This window comes from Chiloscyllium plagiosum, unplaced genomic scaffold (genome assembly GCF_037043375.1).
Source record: "Chiloscyllium plagiosum isolate Xiang-an unplaced genomic scaffold, Cpla_swu_hap1 HiC_scaffold_4, whole genome shotgun sequence".
Lineage (NCBI taxonomy): Eukaryota > Metazoa > Chordata > Chondrichthyes > Orectolobiformes > Hemiscylliidae > Chiloscyllium > Chiloscyllium plagiosum.
The window spans coordinates 30,689,640-30,711,780 of NW_028270142.1; the positions used below are offsets into that span (position 1 = coordinate 30,689,640).

The 22,141-nt window shown below is 39.9% G+C and overlaps 1 protein-coding gene across 1 annotated transcript in view; it reads right to left on the reverse strand.

The window, feature by feature from the left end:
* The window catches only part of vps41 (VPS41 subunit of HOPS complex), a 168,655-nt gene that overhangs the window by 49,528 nt on the left and 96,986 nt on the right, over positions 1 to 22,141 (reverse strand). Inside the window, exons 8-12 of the mRNA XM_043688929.2 lie at positions 17,018 to 17,137; positions 14,859 to 15,005; positions 13,226 to 13,292; positions 4,249 to 4,346; positions 1,005 to 1,134 (exon numbers count right to left, since the gene is read on the reverse strand). Of these exons, the coding sequence (XP_043544864.1) occupies positions 1,005 to 1,134; positions 4,249 to 4,346; positions 13,226 to 13,292; positions 14,859 to 15,005; positions 17,018 to 17,137 (562 nt within the window). The remainder of the gene's footprint in view (positions 1 to 1,004; positions 1,135 to 4,248; positions 4,347 to 13,225; positions 13,293 to 14,858; positions 15,006 to 17,017; positions 17,138 to 22,141) is intronic.

Consider the following 22,141-nt stretch of genomic DNA (forward strand, 5'->3'; position numbering starts at 1 on the left):
CCTTGAATTGAGGAACAGTTGATGTTGATGATGATGATGATGATGATAAGAACCCTGTCTTTTACTGGATCTGCATGATTAGATTTATCAGCTAACAATAAAATTAAATTTACAAAGTCACATTTTGGGGAAAGAAAGAATTTGACATTACTCAAAATCTGAGGTGTAATCTGAACAGAAGTGTAAAAATTATTTATGTAAGTGTATACTTCTATACATAACGTGAAAGACATTGTACTTTATTCTTAAGAGTAACAATAAGATGGGATAAATATGTCAAATCAAACCTGGTCCATTAGGAATTTGAGTTCATGCTCCCTGACATATCTTTGGCTGGAAAATTGCTGGGAATGTGTACCCAACTCTGGAAAAGCACTCTTTATCACAGGCAGAAGCAGAAATTTACATAGTTACTCCATAAAGGTTTGATTAAGGGAAGCAGAACAAAGCAATAGCACTAATATATATAATAACATTGAGCACCAATGCTTTTAGAAATTAAACTAATTCAATTTCTTAGACAATCTCCCCTTTCAGGACTGCACATTCATATCTTCCAGTGGAGAGCATTAGATCAAAGTTAGAAGTAAGAACTCTGGCTGATGTTAGGGTCACAATACCAATTGCAGTCTCCCAAACAGGACCCGTGTTTAGACTAATAAATCAAACCTTGCACCTCATGGTCATCTGATTCAATGTTATACCAGGCACTGAGCGACAGGCAGGTATATATTCATTTGCACTTGACCTGGTTATGTGATTGTTCTCAAACTTGCATATGACAATAGAATGGCAACAGGATGGAAGGCTGGTAATTATTTCAAAAAGCTTACTGATTTATGAGCTGATGACCACTTACAAATTAATGTGCAATTCAACACATTATTTGAACAATAAGGCTGATTGAAAAAAACCTTAGCTTCTAAAGGCTACCTTGAAACTTGTTTTCCTATTTATCTTGCAGCAAAACATACCTTCCTAGTTAAACATTACCTATTTCTCACCTAAGCTGTAGTCTCTGCATTCATTTTCTTGGAAACCTCTTACGGACAGAGCATCAGAGGATATTTCCTCATACGAATCAGGCAAGTGATGAATTATGTCAAGGCGAGGTCTTGCACAGTGTTCTTTATCCTGTTTCACAAAGAAAGATTATCTAACTTTGCATTCTTCTAAACAGAGGAAAAATACTGCCCCATAATCTCTTACTTTCTTCTCCCAACACCTCTCTCATCAGTATTATGCAGTGTTTGATTCATTGTGCTTTTATAATACAGAATGGAACCTCTTAGTCCATTTTTTAAACATTTTCTCATCATTTAACCAAGAGAAACAAAAATGCCCTCCACTGGAAAATGGATTCCAATGACAGCGGAAATTGGCATATTATCTGTGGTATACACGAGCTCATGCCACAATTCTGCTCTAACAGATGATCATCACTAATTCTTTTTAACCATAATTAAACACCACCCCAACATTATCCGGCAAAGAAGCAAAACAAAGAACTGAGGATGCTAGAGATCTGAAATACACAAAAATAGAAATCGTTGGAGAACACTAAAGAAGGGTCACTGGACTTGAAATGTTAACTCTGTTTCTTTCTCTATTGATGCTGCCAGTCTTGCTGAGTTTCTCAGCAATTTGCAGCTTAAAATGTAATGTTTCATTATTAGCTTGTAACTATAAAGCAAAGAATGTTCGATTTGTCAGGTGCTTGTTTTAGTTAAAGTCTGGCAGCATCTGGGCACAAAGAAACACAGCTTATATTTCAAGTCCAGTATGACTTTTCTTCAGCATGGTGTTTGTATGTATGCTTTATTATATTTCAAATCATTAAATCTGTAAGATGTGAATATATTGTAAAATGCATTTTTACTCCTTTAGTGTCACACAAAATCCTTTAAAACAAATTTCCCACCTCATGACAAAATAATTCTTGCGATTAAATTTTTTTCCCTGTAAATGCGTACAGGTATATTTACCTCTATATATTGCATATAGATATGTTAATTCTCAACTTCACACATGGTTCAGAAACAAGAACGGAATTAAATAGTAGGTCTATCACTGAAGATTTATTTCTTTTACGATGGTCAAGTCAAAACTTAATTACTGACCATCTGATTCCTTATCATCAAAGGGTAATTGTATATGAGACAGTTTCAAGTTCAAGTTTTGATCTTCCAAAAAGAAATTGATACAAGTACAATACCCTGTGTAGCTATACCAGTTGACACTTTGCACTTTGATGTACAAGCTCAAACACTGACAGTTTCTGTTAATGAATTGAATAGCTTCCAGGGGACAAACCACATAACTGCAAATAACCACAATGAATAATGAGCTTCTGCGGGACAAAATAAAAGACAAATTTCTTGGAGCATTTAATTAGGTCGGGAGAGAGTAGACACTTGAGCAGTGCTTAAAGGTGTGCATTAGGTAATCAAAGGCAATGGTTTAAAGGAGAATAATAAAGGTTAAATTATGAGAAGAGATTCAAAAAGTGTGGTTTATCCACACTTGAGGGTAGAGGTTTGATGCGTGAACTGATTCGTGTATTTAAATATTACAAGGTTTTACTGGATACATACAGAAAAAAATTTTCTCTGGTGGGGAAATCAAGAACAAAGTTATATAACTTAAAAAAATAAGAATTGGACTATTTAGAAATGAAACCAGGTAATATTTTCAGTCAAAACTGAGAGATTTGAATGGAAAAACAGAACATACTGGAAGTACAAGCTTTCTCCATAAGTCTGAAGGTGCTTAGAAAATTGCAGCTTTCCAGCATTTTGTTTGAGAAGACAACAGGTGTCTAAATGAAGTTGAGGGTGCTGATCAGAGATGAATTAATTGAATTACAGTGTAGGTTTGAGGGGCTGAATGGCCTACTCCTGTCCTTACAGTTTTTCAAGACAGAGGATGTTTCAGCTTTGCAAAGAAACATCAAGATAAACTATAAAGGATTACTCTCCAGTTCTACGTCAGAAGATTTAAGATTTTCTTTCTTAATTAGCTAAACATAATGCCGTAATCTTTTGTATACTAATGGCTAATTCATAAGAGAAAAAGCATTGACTGGTGATTACTATTGAATTGGAAATTGGGCTTCATACTGAGCCACTTTCAGCCTGCAGCAAGAAGTATCATCTCTCACCCTCAAAGAAATGTCCTGATAGTTTCTGGTTTGTCACACAAGGCGTTTGTACCCTTTACTGAGGAAAGGTTTTTGAAATTGGTGACTTGAAGGTTTTGATGGCAGTACAGCTTTGATATTTTCAAAAGAGAACCAAAATAATTTTCCATTCAGATCTTTAGAAAGATTTGAAACATACAATTCGACATAACAGGATATCATCTATAACTTAAACTTTATATTCTTTAAGGGCCTTAATATATAAACCTAAGTCACCTGCTGGTACACTGGCTTTGCCCATTGGATCAATTAAACAACCATCTAATTTTCAAAATATGTGCCCACATTAGGTTTCAACTACTGTTATTCAATTAATCTTATACTTGCCAAGCCATATCCTCAACTAAGTCCTCCTACTATGGTAATTATGAGCCAACTCAACTAAACATCTGATGAAGGAGCGGCGCTCTGAAAGCTAGTGTGCTTCCAATTAAACCTGTTGGACTATAACATGGTGTTGTGTGATTTTTAACTTTGTACACCCCAGTCCAACACCAGCATCTCCAAATCATGACTACTTTGTATGAGATTCTTTTGGACCCAAGTCTTTGATATAAGTTAAGAAAAACAGAAGTTCTAATTCTGGAGCACTCCGTTCAGCACATCATCTTCTCAACATTCAACATAGTCTCTAAAGCAAGTATACATGCCTTGCTCTTCAGCTTGTTTGTTAGCCATTTCCAAGTTTTACTCTGAATCCCAGAACTCATATGAAACATGGTTATGAGCAACACAAGTGACCTGAGAGAAGGGAGAAATGCTGTGCTGGAAGTTTGCATTTCAAAAATAAAATGTTTCAGCACCAGCAATGCATTATTTAATAATGGAAACATAAAGTATTTGTAATCAAAGCATTCATTCTGTTTTTCTCTCTCCAGATGCTGTTAGATCCGTTAAGTTCTCCCAACATTTGGTTTATATTTCAGATGTCCAGCATCCACAGTACTTTAGTTTTAAGTCTTTCATTTTAATACTTCTTTAAAAAATGCACAATAGTAGGAGATTCCTTAACAAAAATATTCCTCCAATAGATTCAAATATTCCTTTACCGTTTGTTCCAACGTCTCATTCACGTACATTAAGAGAACTAGACGCTCGCCAAGTGGTGCAAGTCCGCTAATGTGAAACTCTGACTCAAAGGCAGACACTGCAATGAAAAACATTACGTTACAGCTATTTTCTTAAATCTGCAGAAATGGAAAGTACCATTTGTTTACTTAAAATGTTTAATTTCATAATGAATACTGATATATTGTGTATACAGGAATGAGAGCCAAGTTCAAAATAATAGTGATGGACTCTCCAGTGAGGTTCTGTCTGTTAAAACAATTTTCTGTTGTGGTCCTAATCTCGTACTTAGTAAGATCTCATCTCTTAAAAGTGCTGTAACATATACAGTATTATAAAGTTAAGCAAAACCCATTAAATCTGTAGTTCTGAAGAAGGGTCATTAGACCCGAAACACTAACACTCCATTGATGCTGCCAGACCTGCTGAGTTCAATTCAAACTTATTACAAAATATAGCCTGCAGACAGCACTGAAGTTACTCTGTGTGAAAATCTTCAAACGTATAATTCTAAAAGGGCATTTGTACCAGCTCCTTTCAGTCGAACTATTGTTGTAAAGCTAAATATATATGTTGTTTGATTTGTGGAGCTCCTTGAAGGACTATAGAGTCATAGAGATGTACAGCACGGAAACAGACCCTTCAGTCCAACTTGTCCATGCCGACCAGATATCCCAATCTGATCCATATCCCTCCAAAATTGAGTTAATTTATGTAACGTAAGTGACATTAGCAAATGCAGAAATCTATATTCTGTAAGTTAATAAAAGAATCACAATGAAAGGCTTTGCTGGCTACAGTCACAGGGAAAGCAGTTTTACTATCTCAAAAGAGTTATTAATCTGTAGTTTCACTACTTATAAAGTATACCTTCGACATAACATTGCACAAGGACAAACAATAGTGAGAACAGTTTTTGGTGGTGTTTACATTTTTTGAAGGCTTGAGACAACACCAATGAAGCCCTTCATTTAGTGTTCCTCAGAAAACTACCTCTATCAGTAGAACAGATAACAGGTCTCTAATTAAATATCATTAGGCGTCAATAGTTGTTATGAAGTTGACCATCACACTCGAATGGGAAGTGTTTCTTGTTTAAAAGTCAAAGTAGTGAAGTTGATCCTACTAGCACAGGGTACATTGAGGCAGAGGACTACTCATTTTAAAACCACTAAAAGGTTGCTAAAAAGAAATTTGGTATTTTGATTTATTGTAGTGCATGGTTGGTAAAACAAACAAACTGTAACCCAGGAATGAAGACCACAAGCAGCTATGTTTCTCGTCTTTTTGAAAAAGACGCACAGCTCATTGTTGCAAGCAGGTCTATCTTTGAAAAGCTCGATTCATTTATTAATGCAACTCAATGATGTAGCATTCAGTCAGATGTCTTTTTTTAAATCAACCTGTTCAGAGATTTCATGATACACCTTTGGAGCAGGTAGTACTTGAATGTGAGCCACATCAACTGATTGGGCAAGAGCTTGAAAGCATGTTCCTTATACCAAAGGCCAACCTCCATTCACCACAGATGGAGGGAAAAAAAATGATTCTACAATATTTTCTTATAATACTCAAGGGGATTGTAGCACAGAGTGGAAAAATTTCAACATTATCATATAAACCTGAATAAAATCCAAAGATCTGCGAGATACTTTTTTGAAGCAGCGTTTGGAGAACATACGAGGGGAACAGGCAGTTCTGGATTTGGTGATTTGTCACGAGCCAGACCTGATTACAGTGAAGGGACCCCAAGGGGGAATGACCATAATATGACAGAATTCATCCTGCACTTTGACAGGCAAAAGCTGGAATCGGATGTAATTGTATTACAATTGAGTAAAAGAAACTACAAAGGTATGAGGGAAGAGGTGGCCAGAGCCGATTGGAAGACAAGGCAGGGAAGATGGTGGAACAGCAATGGCATGAGTTTCCGGGGGCAATTTGGGAGGCATAGTAGAAATTCATTTCAAGGACGAAGGAATGTAGTAAGGGCAAGTTGAGGTTAACCACGGCTGACGAGGGAAGTCAGGGACAGTGAAAGAAAAGGCAAAGAAAAAGCATACAATGTGGTGAAGACTAATGGGAAAACAGAGGATTGAGAAGTCTTTGCATCAGTTTTCATAGTAGGAGAATGGGAGAAGTGGCAGAAGGAATATATTTTCGGAAAGTGTGAAGCTATGCACTTTGGTAGGAATAATGGAGGCATAGAGTACTTTCTAAATAGGGAAATGGTTCATTTCAAGAGGGCTAGAATACAACAGCAGAGATGCACTGCTAAGACTGTATAATGCATTGGTCAGACCTGTATCTATAGAAGGATGTGCTGGTGTTGGAGGGGATCAAGGAGGAGGTTTACAAGGATGATCCTGGGAATGATGGGTTGGCATATGAGGAGCGATTGAGGACTCTGGGTCTGTATTCGACGGAGTTTAGAAGGATTAGGAGGAGACCTGATTGGAAGTTTTAGAAAACTGGAAGGGCTGGACAGAGTGGATGTGGAAAATATGTTTCCGCTAGCAGGAGAGACTAGGACATGTAGGTACAGCCTCAGAGTGAAGTGACAACTTTTTAGAAATGAGATGAGGAGGAATGTCTTCAGCCAGAGGGTGATTAATCTGTTGAACTCATTGCGACAGAGGGCTGTGAAGGCCAAATCATTGGGTATACTTTAGATAGAGATATAGGTTCTTGATTGGTAAGGGGATCAAGGGCTACGGGGAGAAGGCATATCAGCCATGATTGAATGGTGGAGTAGACTAAATGAGGCAAATGGTTTAATTCTGCTCCTATATCAAATGATCGATTTCCAGTTCATTTTATGCAGTTTTTGACTGCACGCTATCGCCTCTTGCCAACCTTGAACTACAGGAATTTATCAATTATTCATACCAGAGATAGTATTGGAGGATGTTATCTTGGAACAATTATCATTTGAACAAATGCACGAACGGTTACTCCTACAGTAGTACTAGCTGGCTCTGGATGTAGGTTTGCTCGTTGAGCTGGAAGCTTCATTTTCAGACATTTCGTCACCCTACTAGGTAACATCTTCAGTGGGCCTCCGGGCAAAGCACTGCTGATAATTCCTCCTTTCTATTTATATGTTTGGGTTTCTTTGGGTTGGTGATGCCATTTCCTGTGGTGACATCATTTCCTGTGGTGATGTCATTTCCTGTTCTTTTTCTCAGGAGGTGGTAGATGGGGTCTAACTCAATGTGTTTGTTGATAGAGTTCCGGTTGGAATACCATGCTTCTAGGAATTCTCGTGAATGTCTGTGCTTGGCTTGTCCTCGGATGGATGTGTTATTCCAGTCGAAGTGGAGTCCTTCCTCATCAGTATGTAAGGATATTAGTGAGAGAGGATCATGTCATTTTGTGGCTAATTGATGTTCATGTATTCTGGTGACTAGTTTTCTGCCTGTTTGTTCAATGTAGTGTTTGTTTACCAAGGGGTCTGAGTCTGGCAGGCATTTCCGAGATGTCTTTGATGTAGGGGTGAGTGGCTAGGGTTTCTGGATGCGTTTTGTTTGGTTGTTTGGGTTTGTTGCTGAGGAATCTGCAGACTGTGTTCTCAGCAACAAAGACATCTCGGAAATGACTGCCAGACTATTCAGACCCCTTGGCATTATGGTAGCCCACAAACCCATCAACACACTAAAACACTAAAACAGAAGCTAATGAACTTGAAGGATCCTATATAGACAACAAGCAGAACTAATGTTATTTATAAAATACCGTGCAAGGTCTGTAACAAACACTACATTGGACAAATGGGCAGAAAATTAGCCACCAGGATACATGAACATCAACAAGCCACAAAACAACATGACTCTTTCTCACTAGTATCCTCACATACAGAGGAGGAAGGATACCACTTCGACTGGGACAACACATCCATTCTAGGACAAGCTAAACAGAGACATGCATGAGAATTTCTAGGAGCATGGCATTCCAATCGGACCTCTACCAACAAACACATTGAGTTAGACTTCATCTACCACCCCATGAGAAAAAGGACAGGAAATGACATCACCACAGGAAATGGCATCACCAACCCAAAGAAACCCAAACATATAAATAGAAAGCAGGAATTATCAACAGTGCTTCGCCCGGAGGCCCACTGAAGATGTTAGATAAAAACAATGACTGCAGATGCTGGAAACGAGATTCTGGATTAGTGGTGCTGGAAGAGCACAGCAGTTCAGGCAGCATCCGAGGAGCAATAAAATCGACGTTTCGGGCAAAAGACCTTCATTAGAAATACAAGCAGAGAGCCTGAATGGTGGAGAGATAAGTGAGAGGAGGGTGGGGTGGGGAGAAAGTAGCATAGAGTACAATAGGTGAGTGGGGGAAGGGATGAAGGTGATAGGTCGAGGGCGGGGGGAGGGTGGAGTGGATAGGTGGAAAAGAAGATAGGCAGGTAGGACAAGTCAGGACAAGTCATGGGGACTGGAAGTCGTGCTGAGCTGGAAGTTTGGAACTGGGGTGAGGTGGGGGAAGGGGAAATGAGGAAACTGTTGAAGTTCACACTGATGCCCTGGGGTTGAAGTGTTCCGAGGTGGAAGATGAGGCGTACTTCCTCCAGGCGTCTGGTGGTGAGGGAGCGGCGGTGAAGGAGGCCCTGGACCTCCATGTCCTCGGCAGAGTGGGAGGGGGAGTTCAAATGTTGGGCCACAGGGCGGTTTGGTTGATTTGTGCGGGTGTCCCGGAGATGTTCCCTAAAGCGCTCTGCTAGGAGACGTCCAGTCTCCTCAATGTAGAGGAGACCCCCAATGTTGCATCGGGAGCAACGGATACAATAAATTATATTGGTGGATGTGCAGGTAAAACTTTGATGGATGTGGAAGGCTCCTTTAGGGCCTTGGATGGAGGTGAGGGAGGAGGTGTGGGCGCAGGTTTTGCAATTCCTGCGGTGGCAGGGGAAGGTGCCAGGATGGGAGGGTGGGTTGTAGGGGGGTGTGGACCTGATCAGGTAGTCACGGAGGGAACGGTCTTTGCGGAATGTGGAAAGGGGTGGGGAGGGAAATATATCCCTGGTGGTGGGGTCTGTTTGAAGGTGGCGGAAATGTCGGCGGATGATTTGGTTTATGCGAAGTTTGGTAGGGTGGAAGGTGAGCACCAGGGGCGTTCTGTCCTTGTTACGGTTGGAGGGGTGGGGTCTGAGGGCGGAGGTGCGGGATGTGGATGAGATGCGTTGGAGGGCATCTTTAACCACGTGGGAAGGGAAATTGTGATTTCTAAAGAAGGAGGCCATCTGGTGTGTTCTGTGGTGAAACTGGTCCTCCTGGGAGCAGATACGGCAGAGGCGGAGGAATTGAGAATACAGAATAGTATTTTTGCAGGAGGTAGGGTGGGAAAAGGTGTAATCCAGGTAGCTGTGGGAGTCAGTGGGTTTGTAAAAAATGTCGATATCAAGTCGGTCGTCATTAATGGAGATGGAGTGGTCCAGGAAGAGGAGGGAGGTGTCAGAGATGGTCCAGGTAAATTTAAGGTCAGGGTGGAATGTGTTGGTGAAGTTGATGAATTGCTCAACCTCCTCGCGAGAGCACGAGGTGGCGCCAATGCAGTCATCAATGTAGCGGAGAAAGAGGTGGGGAGTGGTGCCAGTGTAATTACAGAAGATCAACTGTTCTACGTAGCCAACAAAGAGACAGGCATAGCTAGGGCCCATACGGGTGCCCATGGCTACCCCTTTGGTCTGGAGGAAGTGGGAGGATTCGAAGGAGAAATTGTTAAGGGTGAGGATCAGTTCAGCCAAACGAATGAGAGTGTCGGTGGAAGGGTACTGTAGGGGACATCGGGAGAGGAAGAAACGGAGGGTTTGGAGGCACTGGTCATGGCGGATGGAGGTGTAGAGGGATTGGATATCCATGGTGAAGATGAGGCATTGGGGGCCGGGGAAACAGAAGTCTTGGAGGAGGTGGAGGGCGTGGGTGGTGTCTCGAACGTATGTGGGGAGTTCCTGGACTAGGGGGGATAGGACAGTGTCGAGGTAGGTAGAGATGAGTTCAGTGGGGCAGGAGCATGCTGAGACAATGGGTCGGCCAGGGTGGTCAGGCTTGTGGATCTTGGGAAGGAGGTAGAACTGGGCAGTGCGGAGTTCCCGGACTATGAGGTTGGAAGCTGTGGGTGGGAGATCTCCTGAGCTGATGAGGTTCTGTATGGTCTGGGAGATGATGGTTTGGTGATGGGGGGTGGGGTCATGGTCGAGGTGGCGGTAGGAAGAGGTGTCCTCAATTTGGCATTTGGCTTCAGTGGTGTAGAGGTCAGTGCGACAGACTACCACTACGCCCCCTTTATCTGCTAGCTTGATGGTGAGGTCAGGATTGGAGCAGAGGGACTGGAGGGCTGCGCGTTGTGAGAGTGAGAGGTTGGAGTGGGGGAGGGGGGTAGACAGGTTGCGGCGGTTAATGTCCCGGCGGCAGTTGGAAATGAAGAGGTCGAGGGCAGGTAATAGACCAGTGCGGGGTGTCCAGGTGGATGCAGTGTGTTGGAGTTGGGCGAAGGGGTCCTCGGAAGATGGGCGAGAGTCCTGATTGTAAAAGTAAGCTCGGAGGAGGAGGTGGCGGAAGAATTGTTCAACATCACGGCGTGTATTAAATTCATTGATGCGTGGACAGAGGGGGATGAAGGTGAGTCCTTTGCTGAGGACTGATCATTCGCCCTCAGTGAGGGGAAGGTCTGGAGGGATGGTGAAAACACGGCAGGGCTGGGAGCTCGGATCTGGTGTGGGTGTGGAGCTGGGAGTGGGGCGGAGCCTGTAACTGGAGTGGGTATGGTGGGTGGGGGGAATGGGGGTGGAGTCATGAGCAGGGATAGTGTTCCCCTCAGGGTTCTGGGGGGGTGGGGATGGTGACAGTGGGATCTGTGTGGGGGGGCGTGTCAGCAGAATGCAGGTGAGTGGCTTTGGTGAGGGCAGAAGTGGTGGTGACCACAGCAGTGGCGGGGGCAGAAGTCACTGAGTGTGTGACATTAGCGATGATGTGAGGGGCGGAAGTGATGCCAAGTGTGGTGCATGAGAAATTGTGAGGGACGGAAGTGGCTGTGGGAGTGGCCATGATGGGGCGGAAGTGACATCATCAATAAGCGTGGGGATGGTAGTTGCAGCAGCCCCATGGCTAATGGCGTCTATGTAGTTCCAGAGGTCAGGGGAATCTACGGGGATGTTTGAGGAGCGCTCGTTATAGAGGTGGGTAGATAAAAGTTTGTTGTACTTACAGTTTTTGATGTTTGAGATGGAGTTGAAATACTGTTTGTTGAGAGTATGAATTCTCCTGAGGATGTAGTTCAGAGTGGGTCGATTTTATTGCTCCTCGGATGCTGCCTGAACTGCTGTGCTTTTCCAGCACCACTAATCCACTGAAGATGTTACCTGGCAGGGTGACGAAACTTCTGGAAATGAACCTTTTTCGCTCAGCGAGCAAACCTACATCCAGAACCTCAACCTGAGCTACAAATCTTCTCAAAACTCACTAGCTGGTTCTCTGAACAAATGTGCTCCTTGTGTGATTAGTCAAATATCAATGCTATGTGAGCAAATAGAAATACAGAGCTTACTGTTTAAAAAGATTTTTACTTTAAAGGATACTCAATGAATTGCATTACTTTAAAGGATACTCAATGAATTCGGTCTACAGGCAGATCAGAAATGTGCAGTTAAGCCGATGAATATGTTGTTAGACGGAGGAGACTGCACTCATTTTCAGACATGCACAAAAGCACATTATTGCATAGTTTAAAAACAGCTCCACCACAAGTTTCATTAAAATGATGTTGCACAGTACACAGAAGAACTAGAATGCTCTCTCATGCCAAAAAAACCTAATGAATGATCATGAAAGCAAGTTAGTGGAATCCACAATTGAAGTACATTAACATTCTAACCACTTGCACATTTCACTCCAAAGGGAACACAAGATTCTCCAACTCTTTCCAGACCACTAGGCACAGTCTTCACAATTGCCATCACATTCTGTGCACAATTTTACCTTATGGCAGAGTGTAAATTTAGGCCTATTAAAGACCCATATAAATACCCTATTTTTTTTTTTACAGTTAACACCTTGGTACAAGCCAGGAAACAGAAGTGCCATTTGTAATCATTCAAACCATACTTGAAAACCAACTCAAACACTGGTCTTGGCCACTGATGAGGTTAAATGAATGAATGCTTATTGAAGAGTGAGAAAGCCTTTGGTGTGGTGATCAGATTATGACTAAAAAGAGAAACACATTGACAGTAACACTGAAAAACAGCAAAGCAGCAAAGTAACCTCTTCAATATGAGCAATGACAGCGTGTTCCATGTTGGCAAACTACATATCTGGCCAAAGGCTTAAAAAGTAAATGCATTCCTACACTCAACACATGAAATTTCTCTAATTGACAATCTTGGCTTCTTTCTGCTCAGAATTAGGCATAAATTCTTAAATGTGGAACATTACAACTTAATAGCCTAATACTGCATCAGTAAAACAAAACATTGTACTGGGTACGTACATTCTCACAACATTCAAACTTGTGCATTTTTCATACATGCAAAAAGAGCCCTTTAAGAAGCGTTTCACACTGTGAACATAACTCAGCAAGAGTTATTTTGCTCACTGATGTGTATGTCCAAAAAATACCACCAATTACAAAATTCAATAGAAGTCTGTGGTTTCAATCAGCATGAGGATAAGTAACAGGTAAGCTCACATTTAGGATAACTGGAAACAACGGTGAATAAGGAGATTTTATTTGCATAGAAATGCTGACAAAACTCATTAAAATTGACAATGGTGACAATCACATTATATTTGTGATATGAAATACGTTTTTTTAGAGCAACAGAGTGTGCACACTAATTGCGATGCTCAGAGTTCTGACAGTATCTCAACTAGTTCATGACAGAGTTACCAGTTCACATGTGCTAAACAGGTCAAAAAAGAAACATACCTAACTTAAGAAAATTCTTACCAATTTCAACATAACGAGTGGGCAAATCCCTTAAGTCTGTAGGATCACGCTCCTTCACCACACATACCTGAAAAAAAATCACGGTGACTATTTATAAACAGTCAAAAATTGTCCCTTTGAGTAAGACTGCCACCTGCTGCAGAATTTTATATTTTATAAGGTGATGCTGTGTTACAAAGGAATTGTTCAGTCACCTTCTAATACTCAGCTTTAAAAACATTTAAAAACGCACATGAATGAGATTGCAGCATATTCTAAGAAAGTATATCCCACATTAATATCAGCACCAACAGTTATCATTGAAGTATGCTTGTTAAAAGTACATCATAGAGACTTCAAATATCCCCCAATATTCTTTATTTTGGCCTTTGCTATGGAGTAAAACTGTAAGTGCAAAAATAGTAGTTTCACGGAAGGTATTTAAGACAACATTTTAGCTCACTATATTCTTATTCCACAAAACAAAACATAAAATAGAATCATCCTTCCAAATTCTTCATGTACAACTTGTAACTGTGGCCCCTTGTTCCATCACCATCTGCATTCACAGCCTGTAGCTGTGGTTCCCACATCACCTCAACAAAATACTCTTAGCTGTTTTCCACGCTCTCATCAGTGTGTGCCTGCCAAATTAGGTGGGTTCTCATATTCCACTGAAGTCAAGCCACCTCATTGCACCTGCACCCATCAATCCATTCTTCCCAACCCCAATCCCAATCCAACTCAGCAGAGTTTATTTATGCAGCAGAGGCAAGCTTGGAGGCACTCTGAAACTGAAGTGAGATTTGCTATGGCAAGGAAACCAAAGCTTTCAATTTAAAAAAGGAGATTTATGAGACATTTAATTTTGTCTTCACTGAAAATTTTTTTTAAAATCCTGGAACCTTTTTCCCTTCAAGTGTATGTATGGAGAAATTAAAATGATAAAATACATGTTATTTGCAACTCTAATAAATCCCTTCATGGATCTAGATATAAAGCAATGCAAACCAATAGCTCTACTTGTACAAATTTTTAAAATGCACTATAAATCACATGTAGTAACACTTGCTGTCACGCACAGAGGGAAAAGCAGCAGAACAGATTTTTATTTGAACAGATTGTAATCTATTCAGTTTTATTTTCATTTAACACTTCAGAGCAACCAGAGAAAGCCTGTTTAAAGGTTCCAAATACATTTATTACAAGCTACATTTTTTATTTAAATTGTTTTTTTTAGGGAGTTTGCTTTACAGTGGCAAAATAAGTCTTTCTAGAATTATTACCGTGCTTTGGAAATTTATAATAAAATGCATTGTGCATGTTAAAAAAAATCGTTGCCGGTCGAGATACACAACTTATTCTTCTTTTCCACTTTACAATTTAGTCATGTCACAAAGAGAGCAGCCAAGAAAGCAGACAAGTCTTATTCAGGACTCAGCCAATACAGATGGTCAGAAGGAGATTTTCAACAACGGCAAAGGGAAAAGGGATCACTTTCAAAAGTAATTCACTCACTAACCTATAGGTTTAAAATCTTGCAAACTAAGAAACATGGCCGGTTGCCCCTAACTGATCAATCTTAACGGATCTACATTCATAACTTGAATTTAAAGCTTTTGTAACACTGCCTTTAATATTAATCAGAAAATACCTTAACAGATGTTGCCCAGCCAATGATGAGTGTTATGTTGTCTTTCCAGCAGAGACTGCAGAGATACATATCAGGACGAAAGTTTGTGTTGTCTCGGGATATGTTTGTGATTCGTTGCTTTGAGCAAGCATCATATATCTTGACTCCCTGAAGAAAGAAAAGTAGCTTGAGTATGGTCAGAGAAAGATTTTTAAAAACTGGAGAGATTCCCATTAAAATGAGTCACAGTACTCCAGATGGTTTTTGTGAGAAGGTGAACTACTTTATCATACAGTATTTAATCTGTGAAGTAAACCCTTGGGTGTGGGTTTTTAATTTTTCTTCAACAACTGGGATGGACACAATGGATGGAACAGCCTTTTGTACTGTAAACATGTAATGATCCCAGTTGGTGAAGAATTCAAACCAATCACTTTCTAACTGAAGTAACATCCAGATGTTTCAAGTAAGGGTGGTCATGGAGTCAGTCTTCAGCGTGGTCACTAACACAATAAAAAGGAGACCTCAAACGTATTTAGATATGTTCTTGGTTGCCAATATCATCAGCACATTAAGGGATTCAACACAAAAACTATCTTTTCAACAGAAATATCACTATTAAAAATCAGGTGAGGGCATTTTAAAAGCAATCTAGACATTTTATGTTGTTTCTCTCATTAGTGGATCACTCTTTTAAGCTACATACAAACATTTTATACATGGGCCATCAAATATTAAAGTAAGGTTAAGCGTTATTGAGTTTGTATAACATATTCCTGAGATTACAAGTAGAGTATTGGATTCCTTTTTGGCTATTCTAATATCAGAAGGATAATAAGGGTACAGGTAGCCTATGCTATCCAAAAGTAGAGCTTTCCTATGGAACCTTTCGTAAGCCAAAATAGTGTAAAGCAAAGAAGCACTAATTTATATGGGAAAAATTTTATCTTTTCGTGTAAAAGCGAAAATCCTCTTCAGATTTCTTTCTCTTAGCAAAAACAGGTACGAACATAGGCCTTTTGTAAAAGTGAAGTGTGTAAAGCGAATGTTTGAAAAGCAGAAGATACCTGTAATCTCTCTCCTTTTTTTCTGGTTGACTTAGATGTAGGGCAACAATTTTAATTTTACATTCTGATGGTTAAAAGAGTAATCCAACAATAATGCAGTCCTTTGCTGTTACACTACTTTTATATTTGAATTGTACTGAAGTTTGATCTGTGTACACTAGAACCTTTCCAATTTCTGTGCCAACAATTCACATCCAATTTGATGGATACAGATACACTTTAGGGTTATTCCTCAGTTGTTAGGTCTCATTTCATAACATGATTCTGTATGACATATTGCGAACAATATTCAGGTTTCCAAGTTTCACAGGTTGAAATCGTATTGTTGAAGGCTAAACCTGCAGAGTCAGCACTTCAAGACATGTTGAGGGATGTTATCGAGGTCCTGGTGGATGGGGGAGATACTCAACTTTCTGAATTCCCAAAGGGAAAGCTTTGGTGGCTAGAGGCTGACTCTGGGGTTCCAGTGACACATTGCATTGCAGTGTTCAGTTGAGTGTGACTGGTTCATATCCATGCACAATACACAGCTATGGATTACACCACAGCTAATATCTGAAATGCCAATGTTGGTGATCTACAGTTTGAGTGCATCAGTTAATGAACCAGCTTAACTCATCTTCATTTTGGTGTCTCTGGAAACTTAGTCATCAGTCCAACTTCACCCAGTGACAGATTGGGGTTGAGTTGTGTCGCCATTATGTTACATCATTATGTGGCTGTTACTGTCATTTTCAGGGTTCCCTTGGCATTCCTGTTACCAAGATATTATGAACTAATTTTTTTCTGCGGGTTTGGCTTGGGATTCCAGAAACATTCTTCCATGCTGTTCAGATCTTTATTCAAGGTGAACTCTGTTGTTGAACGTAGATGCAAATTTTGCTGAGCAAGATCATTCACATAAACATATTTGGCCAATTTTGTTGGCAATATTGAAGGGAATCACAGATATTCTCTTCAATATTGCCAACAAAGTTAGGCAAATATGTTTGTGAATGAAATGGTTTTGAACGGAAATGATGGCAAGTTGTTTGCATTCATCGGCAAATGCTTAACAAGGCAGAAACTTTGGATTACAAGTGCAATGCCCGGTATTGAGATAGATTTCATTACCACACTGTTTGACCATGCGACCAGATTGCCCCTCCATTTGATGTTTGAAATGGTGCCTTCTCCTTCATGTAATATAGTTGTTTTCCACCTGTTCAACCAGTTTCGTTCATACAGGAGCAACTTGTAGGAAAAAAATTGGAAAGGGGTGCAGGGAAAGAGAAGGAAAAAGAGAAAAATTACTGTCAGAAAACACCATGTCAAAATGCAACTCCTATAGTTTCTGTATAAGTTTGTCAGTCATGATTTAACTTTGCTAAATTAAATCAAATGCAGAAATACAACTTTATAAGATGAAAGGATTTCTAGTTAGTATTATCAGTTGCAATATAGAGTTCTAAAATCTAAATGAAAAATTGGAGGTGTATTCTTGACTATTCTTCCTATTACAATTTGTTTTAGCTTTTCAGCTACATTTTTCAGCTGGATCTGTGTCATTCTGTAATTTTTTTGACACTTGTAATCTATTTAATCATATGCTATTTAATCATTGACATTCTATCAAGGCAACAGCAATGAAATACAAGCCATAAGGGAACAGAACACTGCAAAGAAGGAAAGATCAAACCAAAGAATGAACGATTTATTGACAGTCCAAAGAACAAAAAGTAAGTGCGAGGATATGTGCTGATGCTGTCAGTTAAAGAGGTTATTTTGTCCTGTTTTTTTTTCAGAAGAGAGGTTGTAAGGCAGATAAGCGAGCTGTCTCTAAGAAAGTAAACAATTTGAGAGGCCGTGGGGTTCTTTTTAAGTTGGAACAATAGAAGCAGCCTGGGTGTGGCCAGCTCTCACAGACCAAGCTTTTTAATTGTTTTTGTTTTTATGTTTAGTTTTAAGCAGAAGTCTTTGGAGTCTTGAAAGAGTTGGAAGCTTCTGTAAAAGTCTCCTAGCTGCTACTTCCTCTAAATTTTCTCGATGTTTTTTCCCTCCTGGATTGGAGAATTGCATGTGAGAATCTATGTTTGAATTTGCCTTTTTGCCAAGGGTTGTGTTCATGGAATGTTACTATATTGGAACAATTAATTAGTTATAGGTACTCCATCCGTTATTTGGTTAAGTTTTTCAATTGTTAAGTTATTCTAAATTCCTCTTTTTTTGTTTGTATTTTAACTATAGCGTTTAAATAAACTGTGTTTTGCTTAATGTCAAGTAGTTTGACTAGTTGCATTGCATCTGGAACAAGGCATTTCACAGCTAGCTTTAAAATAAGAAAACATTAGTGTCTAGGCTGCCTTACTAAAATACTTTGACAGGGTCTGGTCTGGTCCATAACAGATAGAACAAAATCTTAACTAAATCCAAGTGTAGGAAAAGTAACATCAGCTGTATCAAGGCTTCGCTCATTTAATGTTGTTACAACTATGAGGTTTATAAGATGTGATATTTAGGATGTGAATTTAATCTTATGTTAAAATGAAGGGGTCATGCACCTACTTTAAAAAGGCCTGACAGTAAGACCTGGGTGACGGGCTAAGCAAGGTAGCAAGTTCTTACACTAGGGAACAAAAGGCAATGGAGGAGAAACTGAGGTCTGCAGATGCTGGAGATCAAAGTTGAAACTTTATTGCTGGAACAGCACAGCAGGTCAGGCAGCATCCAGGGAACAGGAGATTCGACGTTTCGGGCACAGGCCCTTCTTCAGGAATTCTTCAACAAAAGGCAATGGCAACTGTGTCAACTATAAATGGACACTGTCTTCAAGCATTTTGGGTAAAAGGGGGAGAACAAAAAGGGAAGAAAGCAGTTGCTGCGTCAAGCTGACAGAAGAGATTGTAGGTTCTTTGTGAGCAACTAAGGCCAGATGACAGAGTGAAACACTCTCTAGTGGAAGTAATACATTTCACAACCACCCAAAATGTGAGGGGGATTCATCCTGTCTTGGTCAGGGAGAAGGAAGAATATTTCAAATGATTTTTACTGTTGGCAGTAGATTTAGGAAACTCCCTAAGAATGGAGAGAAGTAGCTGGAGATGGCCATTTGAACCAACACTCAGTACAATGGAAAAGCAAATCAATTGGAAATTGGAACCAACTGTGGAATGTTTGCTATAAACACTGTAATTCAATGAGGTTTTTTTTGCAGTCAGAAGACGAGGGCAATTGATTTCACCTCTTACTTTCAACTGTTATGCCTCCCCGGGGTAGCATGCAGGAAATCAAGCTCTGCTATTCCCAGAGTCATCTCAAAAGTTAAAGATTTTATAGAAGTACACAAAATTCCCCTATCCACTTGTCTTTTAGGCCCAGGATAACAGAAAGCACGGACCATTTTTCTGTTCTTAATAACCATGACAATTTATTAACAAGTTAAAGACTCGAGCTATAGGTTATCAATTATGAACCACTGGCATATAATTCAATTGCCCTTACATGCACTGAGAGGAAAAACGTTACATTGACAGTATTATCGAAGACACATGTTCCAAACTTGCTACATTCCAGCCAACCTGTTCCAGTACAGCTACATCACCGACATTTTGCTGACAATGTAGAACATTGACCAGAATTTTCCTGTACACTAGTAGGACAAATTCAACCTAGCCAATTACTGCACTATCAGCCGACTCTTAACCATCAACAAAGTGGATAGAATGTGGTCATCAACAGTGCTAATAAGGAGCCCTTGCTTAGCACGAACCTGGTCGTTACAGTATTGTTATTTTAATTATCAAAGACTGGAAATTTGAAACAAACACTGAGAAGGCTGGAGAAATTCAGCAGGCCTGGCAGCATCTGTGGCAAGAGAAACAGTTACAATTTTGAGTCCAGTATGAGTCTTCTTAGAACAGGAAGATGTTGGAAAATGCTCACTGAAGTTCATTTTGAGCCCGGCCTGGGTCACTCTGCTCCTGACTTTATTACATCCTTGGTTCAAACATGGGCAATAGAGCTGAGTTTCAGAGGTACGGTGAGAGTAACTGCCCATGACATCAACGCCGCATTTGATCAGGTGTGGCATCGAGGAGCCCCTAGTGTCAAAACCACCACTTTTTTTCTTTATTTTTCTCATTTTTGGTTTGGAACTTTGAGCTGAAGTTAAGAATCAAATGTTGAACTGAAGCTTGTTTTCTTTAAAAAAAAAAGAACAATAAATGATGTCTGCATATGGGATCTAGCCTGAAAAGGTAATTGCGAGCTTATTATTCTAAGAACACTTCGGATGTTTCAGCACTGCAATGCATTATGCTCAAGGACTGGCTGCTTGGATGCTGCTTTGGTCAATCAATGGGAAACTGGTGCTGGCCAGCCAAACCACAGAGAATGGTGAGAAAGAGAAACCAAAGATTGAAATAGTTTTAACCTGCTTTTTGGGCAGAAGGCTGTCTGCTGGGAAGCAGCTGAACTGGGAAGCTGTATTTAAATTTTATTCTCTCGATCTTTACTTAAAAAGAGTTAAAGAGTTTAAAGAGTTGTTCAATGTTCTGAGAAAAGTAACCCAGTTTATAAAAATTAGGAAATATTCCTGGAGCATGCTGAAAGCTGTTTGCATTGATAGGTGACTTCAGATTCAGGCAAGATGTAATCCCAAGTGCCTGAAATACAACACATTGTTCAAGGATTCTTAAAGATCTGGTATAGCAAACTGACAAATTATAACTCTTACTTTCCTTTAATTTATCCCTTAATTGCATCTGTCTGTTTGTGTGAGAGAGTAGGGTTATGATCAACAAAGTTTAGGTAAAATCATACACCTTAATCAGATTACCTTGTTGTTTAGCTTTGCTTTTCTAAAGGTGCCGTATTAATAATAAACACTTAATTGCTGTTTGTGATGAACTCAACTGTATGTTATTTGTTATTCTCAAGTCTAATTAAGAACAATTGGGCAATTTTGAGAGCCATTGAATAATTTAATTTCACTACGTTGCGAATCCAGTGATAGTGAGACAGATTTAGCTCATCTTGCTGTCCCAGTGCATAACACTAGCAAAACTGGAGTCAACTTTCTGCTGGTTGGAGTCACACCTGGCACAAAGGAGATGGTTGTGATTGTGGCATGTCAGTCTTCTCAGTCCAGGACAGCTCAGCACAAATTCCTCAGGGTAGTGTCCTAAGCTCAACCATCTTCAGATGCTTCATCAATGACCTTTCCTCTATCATAAAGTTGAGAAGAGAGGATTCACTGATGATTGCACAATATTCAGCATCACTCACTGCTCCCCATATACTGAATCAATCCATGTCCAAATGAAGCAAGACCTGATCCAGGTTGGGGCTGACAAGTGGCACATAACATTCACATCAGATAAGTGCCAAAACAAGTGACAATCTCCAATAAGAGAGCAACTAACCATTGTCGCTTGAGATTCAAAGCTGTTACCATTACAGAATCCACCACTGTTAACATCTAAGAAGTTACCATTGAAACTGAACTAAACATACAAATGAATGATAAATTACTTTATTGTCACATGTATTTTACAGTCAAAGTACCTAACTTACCCCCACCCCCCACCTCTATTTATTTCTCAGGTCTTTCCCCCTTTCCAGCCCTGATGAAAGGTCATGACCTGAAACGTTGACTCTCCAGCTTATCTGATGCTACTTGACCTGCTGTGCTTTTCCCAGCTTCACACTTTATCGATAAATAGCCTACTTCTACTCCTATGCCTTCTGTCCTCATTGTCTTTCTTTCCAAATGTCAGTTTAGCTTCCCTTTTCTGAGCTATTTATTTTCCCAACTTATTTGCTGTTTAGAAATTAACCCATTAAACGATTGTGTGTCAACTGCTGTACTGTTGAGATTTATAAGAGGTACAACTGACTGACAAAGATCAGATCAATATTAATTGAGAATAATGTGTTTTTTAAAAAAATCTTTCATAGTTTGCATGCAATTTTCAATTTAAAACTGCAAATTTGTAGAATCTCATGGTACAGAAACAAGTCATTCAGGCTGATGTTTCCAACTTCTTCAAAGAACTAGGCAATTACTTGCCCTTTCCCAAGATGCCTATAAATTCTTCTTGTGAAGTACGGATCAAATTCCCTTTTGAAAGTTACTATTTAATCTGCTTTCATCACTCCTTCAGCCAGCATATTCTAGGTCATCATAACTCACAACATGAAAATAATTTTCTGATTTCCTCTCTGTTCTCATTGAGAATTATCTTAAATCTTCACGCG